The following is a 21,877-nucleotide window of genomic DNA, read 5'->3' on the forward strand; positions in this document are numbered from 1 at the left end:
CTATCTGGTAACGGCGGCGAGGTCTCGTTACTGCGGGCCGAGGCGCCTTCAGGACGCTCAGATGCTGCTCTGAGCTCACTTTATCGGGGATCTGAGAGCCTCCTGCCAAAGGCCCTGGCTGTGTCCATCCGGGTCCATCTCCAGGGACTGGATTTTACCTCAAGCAACACGCTGTCTTCGGTTTAGTGCCGCCTTTGAAAAGCAGGATTTCATTTTGGAGACAGGGAATCAGGACCAGGGCCAGATCAGCCGAGGTGGAAACGTAAAAATCCACACCACGGTCAAGTCAAATCGAGGGAGACCACATCCAGAAATGAAAAAGGAAAAAGAGAGAAAATAGCTCAGCAGGAAACGCAATGTCACGTGTTCTGCATCCAGCTGGGGCCTTCGATGGAAGAGCGTGGAAGGTATGCGCACCAAATGGTGCGTAAAGCCAGCCAGGGAGCTTGCTTTTAAGCTCACAGCGCGCTCCCTCGCGTCCTCAGGTGGTTTATGGCATTTTGGTTATTGGATGTAAGGTCCTCCCGATGAGAGATGCCCGGGTCGCCCGCCTGATCAAGCCCACACTCGCTGGGATTCCAAGAATCAGAGGCCTCCGGGAAGACAGATGGCAGGAGGCCTGCACGTTGGCTCTTGGGCCCCCAGCTAGATCAAGTGGCGCTGCGCAGGCAGCTGGAAGGCACCCACAGAGAGAAATCGAGCACCATGCTCAGAAAGCTCCACTCCATCTTTCACTCCGGCCCGCAGAGGAAGGCGGAGGTGGCGGAGAGTCCTTACTACGACTGCGCCAGCCCCGCGGTGAGGCTGATCCGCAGCAGCTCCATGTACGTGGTCGGGGACCACGGGGAGAAGTTCAGCGAGTCCTTAAAGAAATACAAAAGCGCCAGCAGTATGGACACCAGCCTGTACTACCTGCAGCAGGAGGGGGACCGGGCGTGGATGTACTCGCGCACCCAGGACTGCCTTCAGTACTTACAGGAGCTGCTGGCATTGCGCAAAAAGTACCTGAGCAGCCTCAGTGACCTGAAGCCCAGCCGCGCCCCGGTCGTCTCCTCCACCTCCTCGAAATCCTCCAGGGGAGGAAAGAAGTCCGCCTCCAAAGCAATAAAGGTAAGTGCCGCCGCCGAGAAGTACAGTTGACGCGAGCGCTTTTCCGAGAGCCCCTGACGCGGGTTGCAGCCCTGGATCATACACGCGCAGCTTAATTCATCTGCGCCTTCTGGCTGGCAGCTCCGTCCACCTCAGACACTCTCCATTGCCATCTCGCCAGCCTGGGAAGGATGGCTGGTCCCATGCTGAGTGTTCACGCGGAGACCACGGGAAGGAGCAGCTTCCGATCCGACATCCACATAGCAGCCTGTGGGGAGGACTCGGGCTTGGTGTCAGACAGACGGTTTGCAGGGCACATCTGTCACTTCCTGCCCACTTCCCGGGTGAGAGAATGCTTGTATGACATTTGAGTGACAGCACATGACTTCCCAACAAGTTTTCGTTATTTTTATTATTACAGTCACATCTAAAAATCCCAGTGAAAAGTGAACATTTGGAGGATTTGCTCTGTCTGTTCCGTGAGCCCGAGTATAAGGGGACTCGGGCACAGCCTCAGAGAGAGTCTGTGAGTCGAAGGAGATTGAATGACAACTTTGCTGGGCACTGGAGGCTTCCAGCCCAGGCAGACCAAGCAGGAAATGAGTGAAAGAAAGAACTTGCCTTTATCCCATACTTGTTACAGTGTTTGTACACATTACCTTTTCTTGAGATAATTCCAATAATGAAAAATGCCAGAAGGGAAGGGGGGAGAAAGTCCCTCTGTATCGCAGAAGACCAAGCTGAGGCTCTTCTGATTTTGCTAAGATCCCCAACTCACTGTTACTTATTCCTTTGTTTCCTCAATTAAAAAAAAAAATGAAGTTTGAAGCTATTTTGAAATTGCCAGCAATTGTTCTCCTGATGGCTGGGCTCCAAGGTGTTCAGAGCAGGCCTGTGTGGCCCAGCAATGCCCCGCCCCCAGTGTCCTGCACGCCTGCAAGTCCCATTTACACTGAGTGACCTACTGGCCTGTTATCAGATCTCTAGGCCTTGGCCTCACCCAACTGGTTTCAACTGTCTGCATTTTATCCCAGGCGGGAGCAGTTTAAATAACCATTTGAACTCCAGAAGTAGGGCAGGGTTGGGGCCCATACAAAGTGTCTTACTCTTAGGTTCCAGTACTGTCCCTGTGGCCAACCAGCTGTGGATTTGTGGGCCAGCCCCCCCGCTTTGGGGCCACCTCCGATGACAGAGGGGGTTGCCGTGATTTCTGGACCTCCAGCTTGAGCATCCTGGGGTTCTTAGTTCTGGTTAGATTCCCACCAGGCACTACATTTTCCTGCAGAATGGAGTCCTTTCTTGGTAGAACCTAGCACTCTTCCTCCCAGCTCCATTCCTAGTTCAGCATCTGAAGACGGAGGGAGGCGTTAGAGGTAGAACACCAGTCCTGGCCCTGTAGGGACGGCTGTGAAGAGGCCCCAGGCATGATGCAGTGTAGGGATTTCCTCAGGAGATGTCTCTTACCATGGTGTAACCAGGAGAGAGGTTTTATGTTTGTTTGCTCTTATTTGAAGTATAGTTGATTTACAATATTGTGTTTGTTTCAGGTATACACTATAGTGATTCGGTATTTTTGCAGATTATATCCCATTAGAGGTTATCACGAGATAATAGGTATAATTCCCTGTGCTACACAGTAAATCCTTGGTGCTTATCCATTTTGTGTCTAGTAGTCTGTCCCTCCCCTCCTCCCTCTCCCCTTTGGTAACCATAAATTTGTTTTCTGTATCTGTGAGTATGTTTCTGTTTAGCATATACATTCATTTGTATTATTTTTTAGATTCCACATATAAGTGACAGCATATAGTATTTGTCTTTCTTTGTCTGATTTATTTCACTAAGTGTGGTATTCTCTAGGAGAAAAGGGACCCCTCCTGCACCACTGGTAGGAATGTAAGTTGGTGCAGCCACTGTGGAAAACAGTATGGAGGTTCCTAAAAAAACTAAAAATAGAACTACCATATGATCCAACAAGCCGACTCCTGGGCATATATCTGAAAAACCCGAAAACACTAATTTGAAAAGATACACGCGCACCATTGTTCATAGCAGCATTATTTACAATAGCCAAGACATGGAAGCAACCTAAGTGTCCGTCAACAGATGAGTGGATAAAGAAGATGTGAGATATATATATATATAATGGAATATTACTCAGCCATAAAAAAGAATGAAATACTGCCATTTGCAACAATGTGGATGGACCTAGAAAATATTATGCTTAGTGAAATAAGTCAGGAAAGAGTTTTAAAATGGCTTTGGAGTTAGTCAGATCAAGGCCTGAATTTTAGGTCTGTATTTAGCAGCTGTGTGCCTTTGTCAGGTTAAGTTTCTCTCTCTGGGCCTCTATTTCTGGAGCATACAAACGGAAATAAGAATATACCTTGTGAGGAGGAAGCAAGATCTGGCCTGTGACAGGACCTGGCACATACTAGGGAGTCCAGTGTTCACTGCTCTGAAATGTATGGTGCAGGAGGTGTATAGGAGCCTGGAGACAAGCTGCTCTCCTTCCCTATTGCTCCCAAAGAAAGAGCTGTCTGCTGGGCATGCCTGAGAAATGGTGGGTGCGGTCTCCGTGGCTAGCAAGGTGGCCTTCCTGGCTCTCTGCGCATGGCAGGGGCAGGGGATCCGGACAGGCCCTTCCTTCAGGAATGTCATCACCTTCCTGCATTGGTAGAAAATACTTGCTGATGTTCAGATTTAGGGCAAACTCTGTTCTTTTCCCTTGACCCCCTGTTATGTGCTGAATCTTGTCTCCCCCAAATCCTATATTTAAGTCCTAACACTCAGTACTCAGAAAGTGACTTTATTTGTTTTTTTAAAGTTGCAGTGAGCGGGGGCTACTCTTCGTTGCGGTGCGCGAGCTTCTCATTGTGGTGGTTTCTCTTGTTGTGGAGCACGGGCTCTAGGTGCGTGGGCTTCAGTAGTTGTGGCACACGGGCTCACTAGTTGTGGCTCACGGACTCTAGAGCACAGGATCAGTAGTTGTGGCACACGGGCTTGGTTGCTCTGTGGCATGTGGGATCTTCCCGGACCAGGGCTCCAACCTGTGTCCCTTGCATTGGCAGGTGGATTCCCAACCACTGCGCCACCAGGGAAGCCCTATATAAATTTCTTTTAAAGAAAAATGTGTAACGCTGGACACCTTTCAAATGGTTAAGTGCCAGACGATAATCAGAGTTCTTTACATCAGAGCTTTCTCTGAGCTTTTCCAAATGATCATTTATATAAACCCATAACAATTCATCCAAAAGTCTATTAAGCCCTAATTAATATATTTTTAGAACACTTTTTGAAAGTATATTAGTAGAACACTAGAAAATGAATTCCTTAAGAGGTCATGGAGGCTCTAAAAACACTTCATTTAGGAATCAGGAGAGTGTTTTTATAAAAGGTTTGACAATGATCTTTTATTTCTTAAAATATAATATCCTCTTTAAGTAAAATATTCATAAAAAATTTAAAATTTACCGTTTGAACCATTTTTTCAACGGTAATGTCAGTGTACAATTCACTGACATTAAGGACAGTGTTGTGTAGCCCACTACATCCATTCCCAGAACTTTTTCATCATCCTAGACAGAAAGCAGTGGCTCCCCATTTCCCCTTCTCCCAACTTCTGGAAACCTGTATTCTACTTTCTGTCTCTATGAATTTGCCTATTCTAGGAACCTCATATAATTGGAATCATACAGTGTCTGTCATACTGTGACTAGCTTCTTTCTCTTAGCATAATGTTTTCAAGGTTCATCCATGTTGTAGCCTGTGTCAGAACTTCCTTCCTTTTTACGGTCCATGAGCTTGGGTTTTGATGGGACATGAGGAGGAGAAGCTTGAGATTATGCTCTGACTTTGCCCGGAGTGCTCATCAGCATTTGGGGTCCTCACTGAGGATAGCTCCCCATGGTTTTAAAGCCAGATGAACAGGTAAACAGGCAGCATCCCTCTGTGAGAACTGGGCCACCTGAGTGGACCTGGGTGGACCACAGTGTCTGTGCTGCCAGAGAGGCAGTTTTGGGTTGGCTGCAGTGCCCCAAGGAACTCTCCCCAGAAGATTTGGGCTGACATTTTCCAAAGCCAGGGTTCCTGGTCACCCACCACAGCCAGAAGAAATTTCATTAATTCACCTGTGAATCATATAGTTCTGAGCAGCTTCGATCCCCGATATGTCTGCCTGGATGAACCAGCTGCAAAATGCACACCCCTCCCAGCACCAACCCCCCTCCCACCCTGCTCCAACTAAAGAAATTCACCTGCTACAAGAATGATTTAAACAGAACCAGTGGAATTACGGAGAATGCCTGCCAAAAGTGATTGATTTTTGTTTCAAGTCGTTTTGTTCTGATAATAGTTAACTTTCAGAATCAATTTTCTATCATTGGCCATTCAATCCTGGTTCATGAAATAAGACCAAGTCAACAGCAAATAGATTTTTTTTCTCCTCTGTGGTAGAAAGATCTGAAACCAATTCATCTAAAAACATTCCAAACCATCCATATATAAATTGCATATGCAATGGGAAGAAGGTTCTGAGTCTGTTCCGTACCACTGGGATTTATTTTTCAGATCTGTTGGGGGGGACTCTCTGCAAACACAGTGATATTAAAGTGCAGGTTTCCTGTGAGCATCAGTTACTGGAGGTCTCTATCACTTGGCCTGTATCTGGTTGGCAGAGTTGAAGAGCAGTGAACATTCAATATGAGCTGCAAAGACTACTCTATTATGCCTGGCAGCGCTCTCCAGAAGATGGCAGACAGTAAAATAATCATTGATAACAGAGCATCCAATTCCTGCAGCCCCTCTCAGTCAGACCACACGACAGGTAATTATATTCCCCAATCTACCTCCCAGACATGTGCCATTTGCTCAGCCTAGAAACAGTACAGTACTTCGGCTTCCGTTTTTCCTCTCTACCACATCCCGCCCACCTGGCTAACTTCTTGTCTTTTAAGAGAGCAGAGAAAGCACTGCCCCAGGAAGCCATTTCTCATGTCCACAGTCTAATGCAGTGAATGTTCCCCCCTCTCTGGGTCTGACCCTTATCTCAGCACTCAGCACCCAGCACCCAGCAGTCAGCACACAGCACCGTAATTGTCTGTTCATTTGCTGTGTCTGCTACTGGCCGTGAGCTCATTGAGTGGGGCCACCATGTCTTATTTCTCTTTTTATCTCCAACCTCTAGTGCAGCTCCAGGCATATAGTAGATGCTCAATAAACTAATAACCCGAGAAGCTCCAACTGTAATTTAAGAATGGAACTTTACAAAAGCTGATGGAAGACCTGGAAAAGTAATAGGTCTGTGGTTTTCAGTGAGTGGAAAATTATCTTGTTTTTTATGGAGTAGAATATAGTTTGGGGATATTCATATGGAATGATCCTAATAATTAAAACATCCCACATGTAACGGATCAGAGCTTACCATCAAAAAGACACTCTTTTAGGTAAACATTTGTTTCCGATTATTAAGTTATATTTGCTCATTAAATGAAATTTATAAAACACAGAAAAGTGTAAGGAAGAAAATAAAAATGATCTAGAATCCTATCTCCTATCATCCAGAAACAATCACTATAAAATATTTAAGTATATTTTCTTTCAATCATTTATTTCTTGTATAGTTGCAGATATGTATATTAGGGCTGCCAGGTAAAATAAAGGATGCCTATTTAAATTTGGATTTCAGATAAACGATGGATTTTTGTAGTATAATTATGTCCATATAATATTTGGTATCTATTTATACTAAAAATTTATTCACTGTTTATATAAAACTGAAAGTTAACTGCCATTCTATATTTTTATTTGCTAAATGTGGCAACCCTAAAGTGTGTATACGTATACATTTACTAAATTTGGCTCATACCATATGCTTTTTTATAATTTATATTGTGGGTTCTTTTCTGTCTCATTAACTAGTTTTTGAAAACTGAAAGTATTAATGGCAAAAAATTTAACAACTCGCATTCTTTAAACAATTGTTAAACATTATAAATAAATTCATCTTACTCTGTCTATAAGGCATTTTTTAGCAGTGATTCCTAAAAGTGTGATTAGTGGGCCAAAGGTGAAAGGCCATTCATTTTTAAAGATTCTTCTACATATTGTTTTCCAGAAATATTTTATAGTTTACACTTTTATCAACAGTGAGTTAGAAAGCCCTTCTTATTGCATTTTATCAGCACCAAGTAGTGTCATTAATTTTTAAAGTTTACTGATAATAATAGATTAACTGCATTGTTTTATGTACTTTTTTTTGGATTATTGCTTAAGCAAAGAATGACCCTTTTATTTTATCAAACCAATGCGTACTTCTTGTTTAATGGATTGCCCATTCATGTCTTTATACATTTTTTGGCTCTACTAAATATTTTTATTTATCTGGACTCATATTAAGGATGTGAGTACATTGTCTGCCACATGTCTTAAAAATATTTTCTCAAAGTTATGTATCTTTTAATTTTACTTAAGAGTACAATTTTATCATTACAAATACTATTGATTTTTATGTAGTCAAATATGTCGATTGTTGTCTTTGATACTTCTTTGCTTCGTGCTTAGAAAGTCCTTCTATGGCTCAAGGTCAGTTTCATATTTGCCATTTTTCTCCTTTTTTTATAGTTCCATTTAAAAAAAACCCAACCCTCTCATCTATTCAGCAATTTATTTTTACATGTAGTGGGATGTGAGAATCCAACTTGAAATTTTCCCAAATAGCAAAGTTTCAACACCATTTATGGACAAATCCACCCCTTCTCTCGTTGGATCGTGATGTTTCACGTATCGGGCGTGAAGATTTTTATACTATGTTTCAAGCATATTAATTCAGTTCTGTTAGTTAGGCTTCGAACAGTTTGATAAGTGTGAGCAAAAAACCTTCACTTAGTGTTGAACTAAAGTGAAATGGTCATTTAGGTGATATTTAAGGGGAGGAGTTACCAGGTCCCAGCAAAGGAAACAATGGCCTTCAGATTATAAAGCGGGAGAAAAAAGACTAAGCCTCAGACTGTGAGTCTGAAACCTCTAATACCAAAGACAAAAGACGCGCAGCTACGATTCCAAAATGATTGTAATGTTTAGCTATGAGAGGTAATTCCCAAGTTTAGTTATACTACAGCGTGTGACAAACCTCGTCCTTTCTTTTTATCTCTTTGGGCTGATTTTCTCAGCTCTGTTGTCTATATCACTATTTTTTTCCTTCAGCTCTGACAAGTCTACCATTAGCATATCTATTGAAAATCTGGATGTGGGTATGTGTACATATGTATTTAAATTTCAGCGAGTATACCTTTTCCCAAGTTATTTGCATCTCAGATTTACAGTTCTCATTTCTTAAGCTCCTATTCTTTTATCACAAACCCCTATTCAGTGATGGGTACACATTTCCTTAGGTGAGGTAACATAAAAGGGATAAGATGGGACTTACCTGGTGGTCCAGCGGCTAAGACTCTGCACTCCCAATGCAGGGGGCCCAGGTTCAATCCCTGATCAGGGAACTAGATCCCGCATGCATGCCGCAACTAAGAAGTCCACATGCCACAAAGAAGATCCCACGTGCCGCAACTAAGACCTGGCACAGCCAAAAAAAAAGGATAAGATAAGTATTGCTTTGGACTTGATCTTGAATAGCCATTTCAAGGATGGCAGAAGGAAAGAGGATGTATTAGAGCTTTTAAGGTTTATCCTGAAAAGCTTCTTTTGAGGACATTAAATTGCTTGTGGATAATTTGAGCTGTTTTGCATTTCATTTCACCCAGCTGAATGATCCAAGGGAAAATGATCTCTCCAATCCAGACCAGTCCCACATTTGATCCTGGAAATTTCATCACAATGAACTGACATTTTGATTTCCAGGTACGATTAGCTCAAAACCGTATTATAAGACTCCATAAAAATAAGGAGTACAGAGTTCTCAAAATTTGCTAAGTTAAATCCAAAAGTATACATTAGCAACATGCAAACTGGTTGGAGAATATAAACATATGATAATGGCATGTATATGGCATACATTCAATCATTCAACAAATCACTCCATGTCAGGCATTGAAATAGGTGTTCCACATTCATAGATGGAAAGACAGTCCGCCTGCCCTGATGCAGCCCATAATCTGAAGCTGCAACTCTCAGCATCACTGCCTGAACCACACTGATGTGTTGGAAGAGAAACAGGTAGAATTACAACAAGAATGTTGGAAGTTGGGTATATCCGACAACTTGTCTCATGTAGGTAGTGGCTGCAAGTGAGCGTCTATCCAAAGACAGTCTTATCTGTGAGTGCTATTTGCCAAAGCTATTTCATGGACGAGGTTAAGGATCACGGGTCTAGTGTGGGGCTCTGAGGGTATAGTACAACGTTGCTGTCCACACAAGGCAGAATATGAGCCTAGAAAAGATGTGTGTGGGTCTGTCCGCTGCAATGAGTGAAAGCTTCGGAAAGGAGGTACCATGTGAGTTGGCCCTCCGAAGAGGTGGTGGGGAGTGAGGCCAGGAGGAGGAGGGAAGGAGGCTAGATGGTCCTCTTGACGCTGGCTGGGTTTAGAATGTCCCCCTACCCTAACCTCTGACAAAATACTTCTGTTTACAACTGGAAGTTCATTTTGTAGCATCCAGATCTCTTGCAGACAAATACTGACAGATCCCAGAAGAAAGTAAACAGATTGGAGAAGCCCAAGTACCCCAAGGGCAGGTGAAACCAGGCAGGATGGGAGGTGATACGAAAGGCAGAAAAATAAACCGCCTTGGGGGACTCAAAAATTAAAATGAGAAATACGGTGGAGTTTGGTTTGGAAAGATGCAAGTGTTCTATCCGGGGAAAGTAATCCAAGACCCAGGCCTGTTGTGAGGGGGTGGGACGGGGAGGCTTGGAAAATGATAACCTTAAGGCCACTGAAGGTTAGAGGGGAGCCGGCAATGCAGTACAGATGGCTTTCAGAGAAAGCGCCTTCCCCTGGGGCTGCGGAAGGGCTGCTGGCGAAGGAACATGAGCCCTGCGAAACCCAGGTCTGAGCAGGTGCCACAGGAAGCAGCCTGCATTACACGCAGCCTTTCCAAAGCAGTTCAGTTCTAGGCTAGGAAAAAGTCAAGATCAGGGTGGGGGGGGGGCGGTGGCAGGGCGGGGCAGTCCACTTTTATTTAGAGTTCTGAGTTCAGAGAGGGAGAACTATTTGGGTCTCACCCAGGGGTGTTGATGACTGACGTCCCACTTTGTGCAACCCCTGCTTTGTAAAGTAGATTTTCTGTGATGTTAGCCTGAGCCCGGAACCCTGAGCCTCAGTCGTGCAGCTCTTGTGCTAGTTGTCTTGGCTGGAGACCAAGAGAAGGTCGTAGTAGAGGCCAGAAAGGCCCATGGAAGCTGCGGGAAAGGCAGGAAAAGCCGGAATCAGCCTGAGTTTAAACTAGGACTTGAAAAGGCCCAGGGAGCCTGGACTTGTAGATTAGCCTTGGTGGCACCAAACCAGGCTTGTTTGCCTGATTCACAGCAAGCCCGAACGCCGAGATGCCGAGATTTGCAGCAAAGAGAGGGTTTATTCACAAGGCAGCCAAACGAGGAGGCAGGAGAACAAATTCAAATCCACCTCCTGGAAGGCAAGGGGCTAAAGAAGCCGGGCGGTCTGGGGTGTGGGGAACTAAGGAAAAGTTGGGGTAATTGTTGTTCTGTGCAGGTGTAACTAGCCTACAGGCCTCTGCACGTCCAAAAACGGAGGCACCTAGCACACTCTGAGGGTGGAGTTCTCAGCCCTCTGATGTCAAAATGTCACCGAGCAGACTCGCGCATGCCCGGTGGGAGGGTTGGTAGTCCTTTCCAGCCTTAACTGGCTCAGCTCCAACTAGACACAGGTGATGCCAAGTTTCTGGAAAACAACTCAGGCAAACACCTTGTTGAGGCTCCATGCTTCTTGGAGGACAGGCAAGTCTTGTAGCAACAATTAAAACAACCTTGATGAGGGAAGACAGGTTACAGGTGAAATGGATTTAACTGATGATTACCCACAGTTTCATTGGTACTCAGATAAATCATCACAAAATTCGTTTGGAGACATTTAAAAGTATACTTTAGGGCTTCCCTGGTGGCGGAGTGGTTGAGAGTCCGCCTGCCGATGCAGGGGACAGGGGTTCGTGCTCCGGTCGGGGAAGATCCCACATGCCGCGGAGCGGCTGGGCCCGTGAGCCATGGCCGCTGAGCTTGCGCGTCCGGAGCCTGTGCTCCGCAATGGAAGAGGCCACAACAGTGAGAGGCCCGCGTACCGCAAAAAAAAAAAAAAAAGTATACTTTATAAAGTACAATAAATTTGTTAACCAAATCTTACTTAACTGACCTGCCAGATCACTTGATGATTACCGTTCTGTCTGTAAAACGAGCTGAATATTTACAGTTAGAAGCCTATACTAGGGTATTATTGGCAAAGTGCAAAATGATGTATGTGTAAGCACTAATTGTAACAGCAAAAGATTTCAAACAACCCGAAGCTCTAACAATAGGGGACCGTAGTTCATTCCTACAGTGTGTCTGTGTAGTGGAGAACTGTGCAGCTATTCAAAGGGAAGAGGAGAATCTCTACTGCTGTGAAGTTATTCTTAGCATACACCAAGTGAAGAAAGCAATTCACAGGGGGATATTGTACGCTACCTTTTGTTTTTTTAAAGAGTGGGTTAATACGCATTTGCTTGTGTTTTCAAAAAGAAATGATGGAGAGAGAAACAAACAACTTGATGTCTAGTCAAAATGAAGACTAGCAGAGATGAATACCAAACATTACACCCAGATTGCAAACAAAACTGCATGAATACAAGCAGAGGAAACTGCCCTCCCCCCCAAGCCAGGAGGTGATTTAGGTCACGTTTGGGGACTGGGTGGGAAAGGTAGGTGCATGCCTAAGAGTGGGATGCCCTCATACCTGTAGCTAGTAAGGGGATGGGGCAGGGAGGGTGGGGTCCCTTTACCTGGTCTCTATGTGCTGAGCAATGGGAAAAACACAGGGACATAAGGGTCCGGGCCCTGTAATCCAGGCGCTTTGTCCTCTTTCTTCATTGAGCTGTGTCCTATCCCCTTGGGTCCTGTCCCTTGTGTCCTTGTCTTCATGGAGACACTCCTGTCTGCTCTTGCAAATTCAGGGCATGAGACTGGTATTTAAGGTTTTCATCGTAAACCAGACCCCGAGGCGGGAGCACGGCCCCTCTTGCTGCCTTCCCTGTGCCTGGATCCTCAGAGAGCAGAGGGTCTCAATTGCTCTGTACTGGAATCACCTGGTTATCTAAATTAATTGATGTGGGAAAGGGCCAGTGTAGAGATTCTTTAAGAGCATCCACTGAGGGTCCAACCTCCAGCTGGGATTGGGCTCCACTGTGAGAACTGCCCGGACAGAGATGAGGGGGGAGTCATAACCATTCATAACCATCATCGCCCCCAACTGGGTCCTCAGACTCCTTCAAGGGGTGGTGCTTTCATTTGCAGGGAAGGAAGGCAGAGCTAAGGAAGGAAGGAAAGCAATTGTTTATTCATTTTCATTTATTTATGTTCCTCCCTCATTCCATGAAGGGCTTGGGCGAAACTGATGATGGTAATTGAGGCAAGTTGGGGAGAGCTCTCTTTGGGGATGAGACTTGGTCACACAGGTACATAGGGGTCAGCCACAAATAGCGTCACCAATGTCTCACTCTCCAGCCACACCAGGATCCAAAAGCTCTTTTAACAGAAACAAGCTTTATAACGGTGATAATGTACTGAATGGTCCAGCAGAGCCCCGGATGTGAGGCCCCAAAGAGCAGACGCTTAAGTGCTGGCCAAGGAGCTTATCTGTCAGTGTCTGGCTGTGCTCAGGAAAGGCAATCACTGCTAAGCACAGCAGAGAGGGTGAGCTGTGTGGGAGTGTTGAGTCCCCAAGCTTGAAATTTTACAAACAAGAAACATGTTTGAATATTTGGAATAACCAATGAAATGTGCAGCTGAAAGGGTCTTTGTCCGTTAGTTTTTTTTTAAAAATCACTTTTATTTATTTATTTATCTATTTATGGCTGTGTTGGGTCTTCGTTTCTGTGCGAGGGCTTTCTCTAGTTGTGGCAAGTGGGGGCCACTCTTCATCACAGTCCGCGGGCCTCTCACTATTGTGGCCTCTCTTGCTGTGGAGCACAGGCTCTGGACGCGCAGGCTCAGTAGTTGTGGCTCACGGGCCTAGTTGCTCCACGGCATGTGGGATCTTCCCAGACCAGGGCTCGAACCCGTGTCCCCTGCATTGGCAGGCAGACTCCCAACCACTACGCCACCAGGGAAGCCCCTGTGCATTAGTTTTGATGGACAGAGAGTACAGTGGCTGAGGTGGTGATGTATATGCTGGTAATTTATTTTTTTATTTTGTAAATATTATCCTTGGAGGATAATTCTTGAGGAGATTGGAGATATTCACAAGAGGCCACAGTCAAGGGCTTGTGTTAACCTAACTACTGGCAGTGTGCTCATTGCTGTTTTCTTAGCCTTTAATAGTTAAGACACCAAAGTTGACTCTCTTTTAAGCCTTTTAATAAATGAAAGCAATTGATCCAGGCTGCTCTGAGCTTCTGACCAACGTCTACTTCCTGGGGACACTGAGGAATGAACAGCTTAGATGACATTGTAGGGTGACCCAGATGGAAAAGAATATGGTGCCCCTGAGCAAGGCGGAGACTCTTGCGTCCAGATGGAAAAGAATATGGTGCCCCTGAGCAAGGCGGAGACTCTTGCGTTCAGCCAGACACTGATGGCAGTTGCTACTAGGGACGTAGTGATGTCCCTTCCATGTGGAGATGGATTTTGAGATGGGAAAACCTACAGACCTTGCATTTCTATTCAACAATATTCAACCTTCCTTTGGGGTTCAGTCCAGATCATGTGGTTTTCTCGATTCTTTGTTTCTCTCTCTGCCACCTCACAAAAAATTCTCTAAAATAATATGTGTTATCGTAGAATTAGATTAGGTACTGAGGACCTTGGAGCCTGGAGGAGGAAAACAGCCCAGGAGAGGGTGGTCTTCCTGGAGAAAGAGCTGTCTCAGCCACATCTTGATGGTTGGATAGGACTTGGCCAGATAAGGCATTCAAGGCAGAGGGACAGCAAGAGAAAACACAGGAAGGATAAAAGTGTATGGACCTGACTCCAGATATGAGTCTTCCTGTTATCTGCCTGCAGGAAGGATGCTGGTGGCCCAGCCTTCTGTGCTCATACAGACTTTCAACCAGCCCCTCAGTTTTTCATTCCAACCCTTGGTGTGCCTGGTGTTGCCAAGTCTGGAGCATTTCTGGTTCCAAGGGTCAAACTGTCTCCCTTCTGAGCTGCTTCATCCACCCATAGTTCTCTGGGAGGGCGGTCCCTCTGCTCTGTTACATCAATTCCCCTGCTTCAACTGCTTTCCATTTGGCAGGAGCTCTTGGAAATCTCTCTCTCACTGATGACCTCTCTCTTGTTCTCTTTGACACCGGGTTTCAACGTTCCCCCCACCCACTTTCATTTTAATGGGCTCTTTGAAGGGGGTGAGATAACTACATGTGAATAGTTTTCCACTTTTAACAGAAAAGGTTCAGTGTATGTTGTGGTTCTCCAAATTTTTTCTCCAAGAATGCTCCTTACAAATATAAAAGGAAAAAATCCTCTATTTAAAAATGTTTCCTGGGGCTTCCCTGGTGGCGCAGTGGTTGAGAGTCCGCCTGCCGATGCAGGGGACAGGGGTTCGTGCCCCGGTCCGGGAAGATCCCACATGCCGCGGAGCGGCTGGGCCCGTGAGCCATGGCCGCTGAGCCTGCGCATCCGGAGCCTGTGCTCCGCAACGGGAGAGGCCACAACAGTGAGAGGCCCACGTACCGCAAAAAAAAAAAAAAAAAAAAAAAAGTTTCTTGGGAATTCCCTGGTGGTCCAGTGGTTAGGACTCTGTGCTTCCACTGCTGGGGGCACGGGTTTGCTCCCTGGTCCGGGGAACTGAGATCCTGCAAGCCGCATGGCTTCCTAGTGGTACAAATGTTTCCTAGTGGTACAAAATGCATACATTTTACCAAAATCTTATGCATATATAAAGATGTCATCCTTTAGTTTCCTAACATGCAAATCTGTAATTAAATCACTTTCATTTTTAATACCATCCCACTTTCAAAGTGCACACAAAAAACAAAGGAACTCTACATTTGGTCCAAATAGCCCAGGTTAACACATTTTGTCTTTCCTTTTTCTCCCTGAGTTCTCTTATGTCCTAAATTCTTCAGGGAGCTTTTTTTAGTTCACATGGTGATTCTGTGCCTACATCATGAGTTCTCCATTGAAGTCCACCATGGTGCTTGAACTTCCGTGATGCCGGTCGCTGGTGACTGACTGTGGGCTGTTGTGAAGAGAATGATGATGATGATGGTGATGATGGTGGTGGTGACGCTAACATCATGAAGAATGAGTCAGGACAGAACCTGGAACCTAGTTAGGCTTTCTGTAGATTTTTTTTAAAACTACTTTAAAGATGTTACGGAAAAACCTGAACAAACTTTTTGGCCAACCCAATATTATTCCTTACACTGTTCAAACAATCGCACCAATTTGTCTTCAACTTATTCCATGATTGAATCGAAATTTGGCCACTTTAGGGACTGAAAACTCTTCTGGAGTATTTTATTTTCAACATATCTCGTCCCCTCCTTCCTGCTGTGAGCATCTCATCGTCTACCTAAGGAACTGTACAATCTCCTAATTGGGTTTATCAGCAGGCAACAGGCCGAAGAAAGACAAATTATTTTGCCTAATGGTCAATAACAGTCCCTGACCAAGATAGAGGCAGATCTACCCACCCTTTCACTCCCCCTCCTGGAGATAATCCGAAATCCATTGACCTACAGCAAGTGTGGATCTGGAGTATCTTCCTTCCTTTCAAGGGCACGTATTCAAATTTACCTGCAAATTCGTAACTTCACGTTGGTTTAGTTTCAGTAACATGTGGTCCTTTTCCATGTCACTTGTGTGTGGGCGCCCCAAGGCTGGCTCAGGCAGCTCTGCTTTCTCCTCTCTGCCCTTCATCTCTAGCAGAAAGCCACGCCCAAGAAGCACTCGCAGTTCAGCGCGGATGTGGCGGAGGCCATCGCCTTCTTTGACTCCATCATGGCAGAGCTGGATACGGAGAAGCGGCCGCGGGCTGCTGAGTTTGACCCGCAGAACGAAGACGTGGACTTCGATGGTGAGTGCCATCCCGGTGGCAGGAGGTGGGTGGAGTGGGGTCTCTGGAGTGGACTTTCTTTGATTAAATGGAAACTCACATCTGCAAGCCAAAGCCTGGCCCTGAGCCTGCTCTACTGCTTGGGGCCCTGGCTTTCGTCGTCGCTGCTGCCGCTGCTGCCACTCCAGGCTACCCCTTAAATCCTCAGGCTGTATTTGGACAAAAACTCCTTCCCTGTGGTCCATTTTCCACAGCAGAGATGGGGTGGAATTTTGTAAGGCTCCAGGAGGGAAAGCAATAGGGCAACAATTATAGAAAGGGATGAGTTGGAGGGTTGTTAAATGGGTATAGAGTTACAATTGTTTTTTTTTAAACAGCTGTTGTGATTTTAAAATTTAATGTAATTTAACTAATTTAATTTTTTACTGAAATATAGTTGATTTACAATGTTGTATTAATTTCTGCTGTACATCAAAGTGATTCAGTTATACATATGTATACATTCTTTTTATATTCTTTTCTATTTGTTTTATCTCACGTTATTGAATATAGTTCCGTGTGCTATACAGTAGGACCTTGTTTGTCCATTCTATATGTAGTAGTTTTCATCTGCTAACCCCAAACTCCTAATCCATCCCTCCCCCACTCCATCCCGCTTGGCAACCACAAGTCTGTTTAGAGTTTCAGTTCTGCAAGATGAAAAAGTTCTGGAGATCTGTCACGTAATGATGTGAATATACTCCACACTACTGAACTGTACACTACAAGATGGCAACATGGTAAATTCTATGCTATGTGTCTTTTACCAGAATTGAGAAAAGAAGAAGAAAAGGGAATAGACAAATTATATTTAAAAATTGGGCTTGTGACCCTACCTGAGCTAACTTGGCTCTGGGCAGCCCTGTCTGCTGGACCCGACTCTGACCCTTCACCTACTTGGTCACCGCTCTCCACCCCTCCCCCCAGCACTCCCCCTGTGGCCCTCATGGGCCACCACTACGAGGATGTGTAGACAGGAGAGGGCCGGGGTGCTTGCTCAAGCCCAGTCTGGATTGTTGGAGAGGGAGTGAGGTGAAGGCCGAGGTGGTGCTTTTCTCCTTGCCAAGGTGTATCACTGGCTGTCTCCTGATGGAGAGCAAACAACAACCACGTTCATGAGTTGAGCCCACTTTTAAATTCCATTACTCAGCTGTCAGTTTCTTTCATGGTCGACTTGCCCCTCATGGTGTATTAATGATGATTTAATTTAGCGGTTACTGGCCCCTGGTTATTAAGGCAACAGCTTCTGGTACCAATACTAAATAATTTTTAATACTAAATATTAAATATTTTATTTAATGCTCAAAGATTACATTCTTGTGGTGTGTTTGTTGTTTTTCTAGCCCTGATGGACATGTACCTGTGAGATTTCGGTTCTCACTGGGTTCTGTGGAGTTTCACGGAAGGGGATTCCCACTCCCCAAGCTCACTGTACCCTGCAGGGTAACTGGTCTGCCCCCCTCTCCCACGGCAACGCCTGACAAGGAACAGCCCTCTCTTTCAGAGTCGGGCCTGGGAAATCCAGACATTGCTGGAAGGACAATGAAATCTACCGAGGACGCAAGTGTCATCTTCACAGTTATAATTTTTTAATGGAAATGACTTCATGTTTTCTCTCTGATAGCCACAGTAACGTATGTTCACTGTAAATCAAATGAATCAAACAATACACCAAAGTATAAAGAAGAAAGTAAAGAATTTGACCTGTAATTCTACCACCTAGAGTTAATAATCACTGTGAACAGTTTGGTGTACGTCCTTTCAAAAAGGCTTTAAACAGACTCACTTTATTACTCTTTTTAAACAAAGACAAGATCTCTGTGCTATTTTTCATCCACTCTTTTCACTTAACAATTTACAAGACATCCTGGGCATCTTTCCAAGTCAGTAAACGTAGGTCTATGTGCTTGTCTTTAATGGACGCATGCTAGTGCATTGTCTCCCCAAACGATAACTGCAGAGTTGAATCATCCCCTTTGCTTGGCTCTCCGGGCCTTCCTAAGAATTTCGTTTTACGTATGTATGTATTGTGGGTTCTTAGCTGGATTTGTCCTCTCCGTGGCCTTCTGCTCCCCTCCGCATGGTGAGTCCTCCTTTCCCAGGGGCCCTGCTTCTCTCTTCCAGTGGCCACCAGCTCCAGGGAGCACAGCCTGCACTCCAACTGGATCCTGCGGGTGCCCCGCCGGTGCTCCGAGGACATCGCTGGGCACACGACAGCCGGCCAGTTCCGGAGGAGCACGGAGCGCAGGACCTTCGGCACTCAGAGGAGACTCGAGAGGCACCCCATTTATTTGCCCAAGGCTGTGGAAGGGGCCTTCAGCACGTTGAAATTTAAGCCCAAAGCCTGCAAAAAAGAGTGAGTGCTCAGATCACGTAGCATAACCAAGATGCTCTCATGTGCACCAGACTCTTGGCTTGCTTCTCAGGTGCCCTGAACCCCCATCTTACATGGAAAAATCATTCTTTTGTGTATGGGGGGAGGGAGGTCTTAGTTTAAAACATTTTTTGATAGTCTTGTATTCACATTCTAGCTTGGTTCACCACTGTCCCCACCCCTAACTGTACCTTGAGCTCTGGACCTGCCTCTCCCTTTCCGGCCCACTTAGCCCTCATGCTCTGTCCATCCTCTTTCACTCTTTCCCCCAAGTGCCACTGACACACTGTGTGCTGCAGATTTTTAATGAGACTTTGGGGTTGAGGAGGGCATAGCACCATGAGGGAAGCAACACTGAACCAATTAGATGGCCCTGCTGTAGAAGGGCATTGCCAGGCTCGGATGGAGAACATCTCGCTGACTGGGCCCCACCTGGCCCTCCTGCCACCATCTCTTGGCCTCTCTCCCAAGACGAGTTGCCACCTCTAACCCCCAAATCCCCATGACTTACTCCTTCAGAGAAGTATGTGTGCTCCTGATCCGGCCACCCTAGGCCATGCTGCAGGGACTTCACCTCTCACAACAGAAGGGCCTGTCTTGGCTTGTCAACCTGTCTTCCTCTGTTTCTACAAGAGCCATCCAACTCTGATGGGTTCAGGGCTTTTCTAAATGGCATCTTCCTCCCATAAGAATGGACTATGTACTGGACATATTAAAACCAGGACTCAACCCTCATCACCCATCCTCCCCCTCCAAGGCCACATTACGGTCCAGCTGAGGTCCACCCACAGCCCCCATGATGATACTGCTTTGTCCTCCACGAGGCCCAGAACTAGGGGAGCATCTGATGGGCTCCGTCAGGATGGCAAATCAGAGCGTCCCTTCTCCATGTGGCCAGCCAAGCCAGACTTAAACCCTTTACCTCATTCCTCCCTTCCAGCCTGGTGAGCTCCAGACAGATCGTCTTCAACTTCTCGGGGGATGACACAGACTGGGACGCAGAGCTCTTTGCACTGGAGCCCCTGGCATCCCCGGGGGAGGACCGCTATGAGACAGAGAACCCCAGAGGGCAGTGGCTGCTTCGGGAGAGACTCTGGGAACGAACAGTGCCCTGACTGCCTCAGCCCTGCAGCCTGGCTCAGGCTGGGTTCCCCCGAAGGCGTCTGCTTTCACTGCAGAAGGAGGTGTCTGGTAGAGTTAAAACTGGAAATTGTCACAAAGTCAGGCCCAGGAGCACACTGCCTGCCGGTGCCCATCCAGTGCCAAACATACCCGTGGCCTCCTGGAGGGCCCGCCTTAGGGGCCTTCTGGAGCCTGGCTTTCCCAGCACGGGCGGGTCGGCTGGTCACTACAGCCCTGCTGGTCTTCAAGAGCAGAAGGAATGGAAGGTCCAGGCTCACTCCCGGCCTCCTCTGGCCTGTCCCTGGCTCTCCATGCATCTGTCCAGGTGGCTGTGAGCGTCCCACTTGGTACAGGAAACCCTGTACCAATTTGCCCATCATGGATCTCTGGGCCAAAGTTTTCAAAGAGGCAGCTCCTCTCCCCACAGGGCTCAGAAACGTTACGGTCATGCACTGAAGTTGCCTTCTTTTGTGCAGAATGCAGTTTGGGAAGCAGATTTTTTTCACCCTAACCCTTTTCACAATGTTCTGGAAACTTCTGCCGGGTTAGGCTGAAGACAAGGCCAGTGTCCTGGCAGTAGGATGGAGGAAGGTGTGTGTCCTGCCTGGGCACCCCCAGCCTCCAGAATCCTAATAGATACCCATAGAGCCAGTGTATGAATGCTACGCCCCTCCCTTCCCCCAGTTCGGAGGGCAATCAGAACCTTTTGGAATAGAAAGGATTTCTGATTTCCATAACCGTCTGAATTACAGATTTAACATATTCTTTGCTTTTCTCACGTACTTTTTGCGTGTTTGCATATAGTTTGACCCCTCAAGTTTGAGAACCACTGGTTTGGAGACTACACTGCCCTTTGTCCATCCTCACCTATTTCTTCTGGCATTTTCTTGTAAAAAAAAGAAGTCACCTTGCGGGGGGTGGTGCAGGAGTGTAAATGGCGATAAGGGAAGGAGACAGACTAGGAAACACCAGTAATCGAAATTAAGCCAGGATGCTTTAGGCTAAGATCCCTCTGAGAACTGAATAAAGCTTCCCTTCTGCGAGGCCCATGCGATGAATGATGTTCTTATTGTTCAGGTTTTTTGTAGAAAGAAGCTTTTATTTATGTGAACCTGACTCTCTGAATCTAAGTATTTGTAACTGCTATGAGAAAAAAAAAAACCTAATAATTATGTGACATGCTTAAATTTTCTTTTTTTTGTTGTTTAAATAAATTTTTTAAAAAGTTCCCAGGTGATGCTGATTCTGCTGGTCTGGGGTCCATACTTTGAGAATTGATGACTTGGAGGTTTGAGTGTTGAAAGAGGAAAACATGGAGTGGGGCAAGAAATTTTATATCAAAACATTTTCAGAATGAAAATATATTGGAAATGTCTTAATAGTTGCCTTTATTATTTTTTGAGTGCCAATGTCAATGTTTGGGAATTTCCTTTCTTTTTGTTGCTTATATTAAGCCCACTATAGCCAGAAGCTTGACTGAAGAATAAATGTTTGGGAGATTTGTTTTATAAACTGCATTAACACCCACCAAGTTACATCACCATATATCTTTCTTTTCCCCAAACGTGGCCTTGTTTTGAAGCCCCACAAATGAGAGTTCACTGCTCAGGATAGACTCAGAATAAAGACCTCTTTACTCTGCCTCTTATCAAACTACAGTTTATCGTAGATCAACCTTGACATTATGTGGTGAAGACACTGTATATATTTTGCTTGTATAGATAAGAGAAAAATAAACAGGACAGATAGGATGTTTGGAGTCTTGATTTTTTTTTTAGCATTTATTGCTTATGGAACATGAAGCTGTGCTTTTCTCTTTTGCTTCATGTTTTGTATATATTTTTTGTCTTTAATGAGACTATACACAGACTGCCTGAAAAATTCCATGATTTAGAAACATAAGGCTGGCTTGTCCTGGGGATGATTTTAGGTCTTTGAAATTGGTGATAAACCCCAGGATCTGGGCTCTGCCTGGGGAATCTTGAGGTGGTGTCTGCTGGGGTCTTGAAATGAATAACATTTGAGACAATAGAAGTCAATTCAGTAAAATCAGCTGATGGGATTGATTCTTTTCTCCCTTGAATTGACTAGTTATTCAATC

At 45.6% G+C, this 21,877-nt stretch overlaps 1 protein-coding gene across 1 annotated transcript; it reads left to right on the forward strand.

Moving 5' to 3' along the window:
- The first annotated feature begins 688 nt into the window (after nt 1-688).
- Nucleotides 689-21,345, forward strand: LOC307176690 (uncharacterized protein C13orf42). Its single transcript, XM_079903049.1, has 4 exons — nt 689-1,110; nt 16,115-16,262; nt 18,405-18,636; nt 19,595-21,345. The coding sequence occupies exons 1-4, from the start codon at nt 706-708 to the stop codon at nt 19,767-19,769; spliced, it is 960 nt and encodes a 319-aa protein (XP_079759175.1). The 5' UTR covers nt 689-705; the 3' UTR covers nt 19,770-21,345.
- The last annotated feature ends 532 nt before the right edge of the window (nt 21,346-21,877 follow it).

Source organism: Stenella coeruleoalba, assembly GCF_951394435.1.
Source record: "Stenella coeruleoalba genome assembly, chromosome: 18".
NCBI classification, from domain to species: Eukaryota; Metazoa; Chordata; class Mammalia; order Artiodactyla; family Delphinidae; genus Stenella; species Stenella coeruleoalba.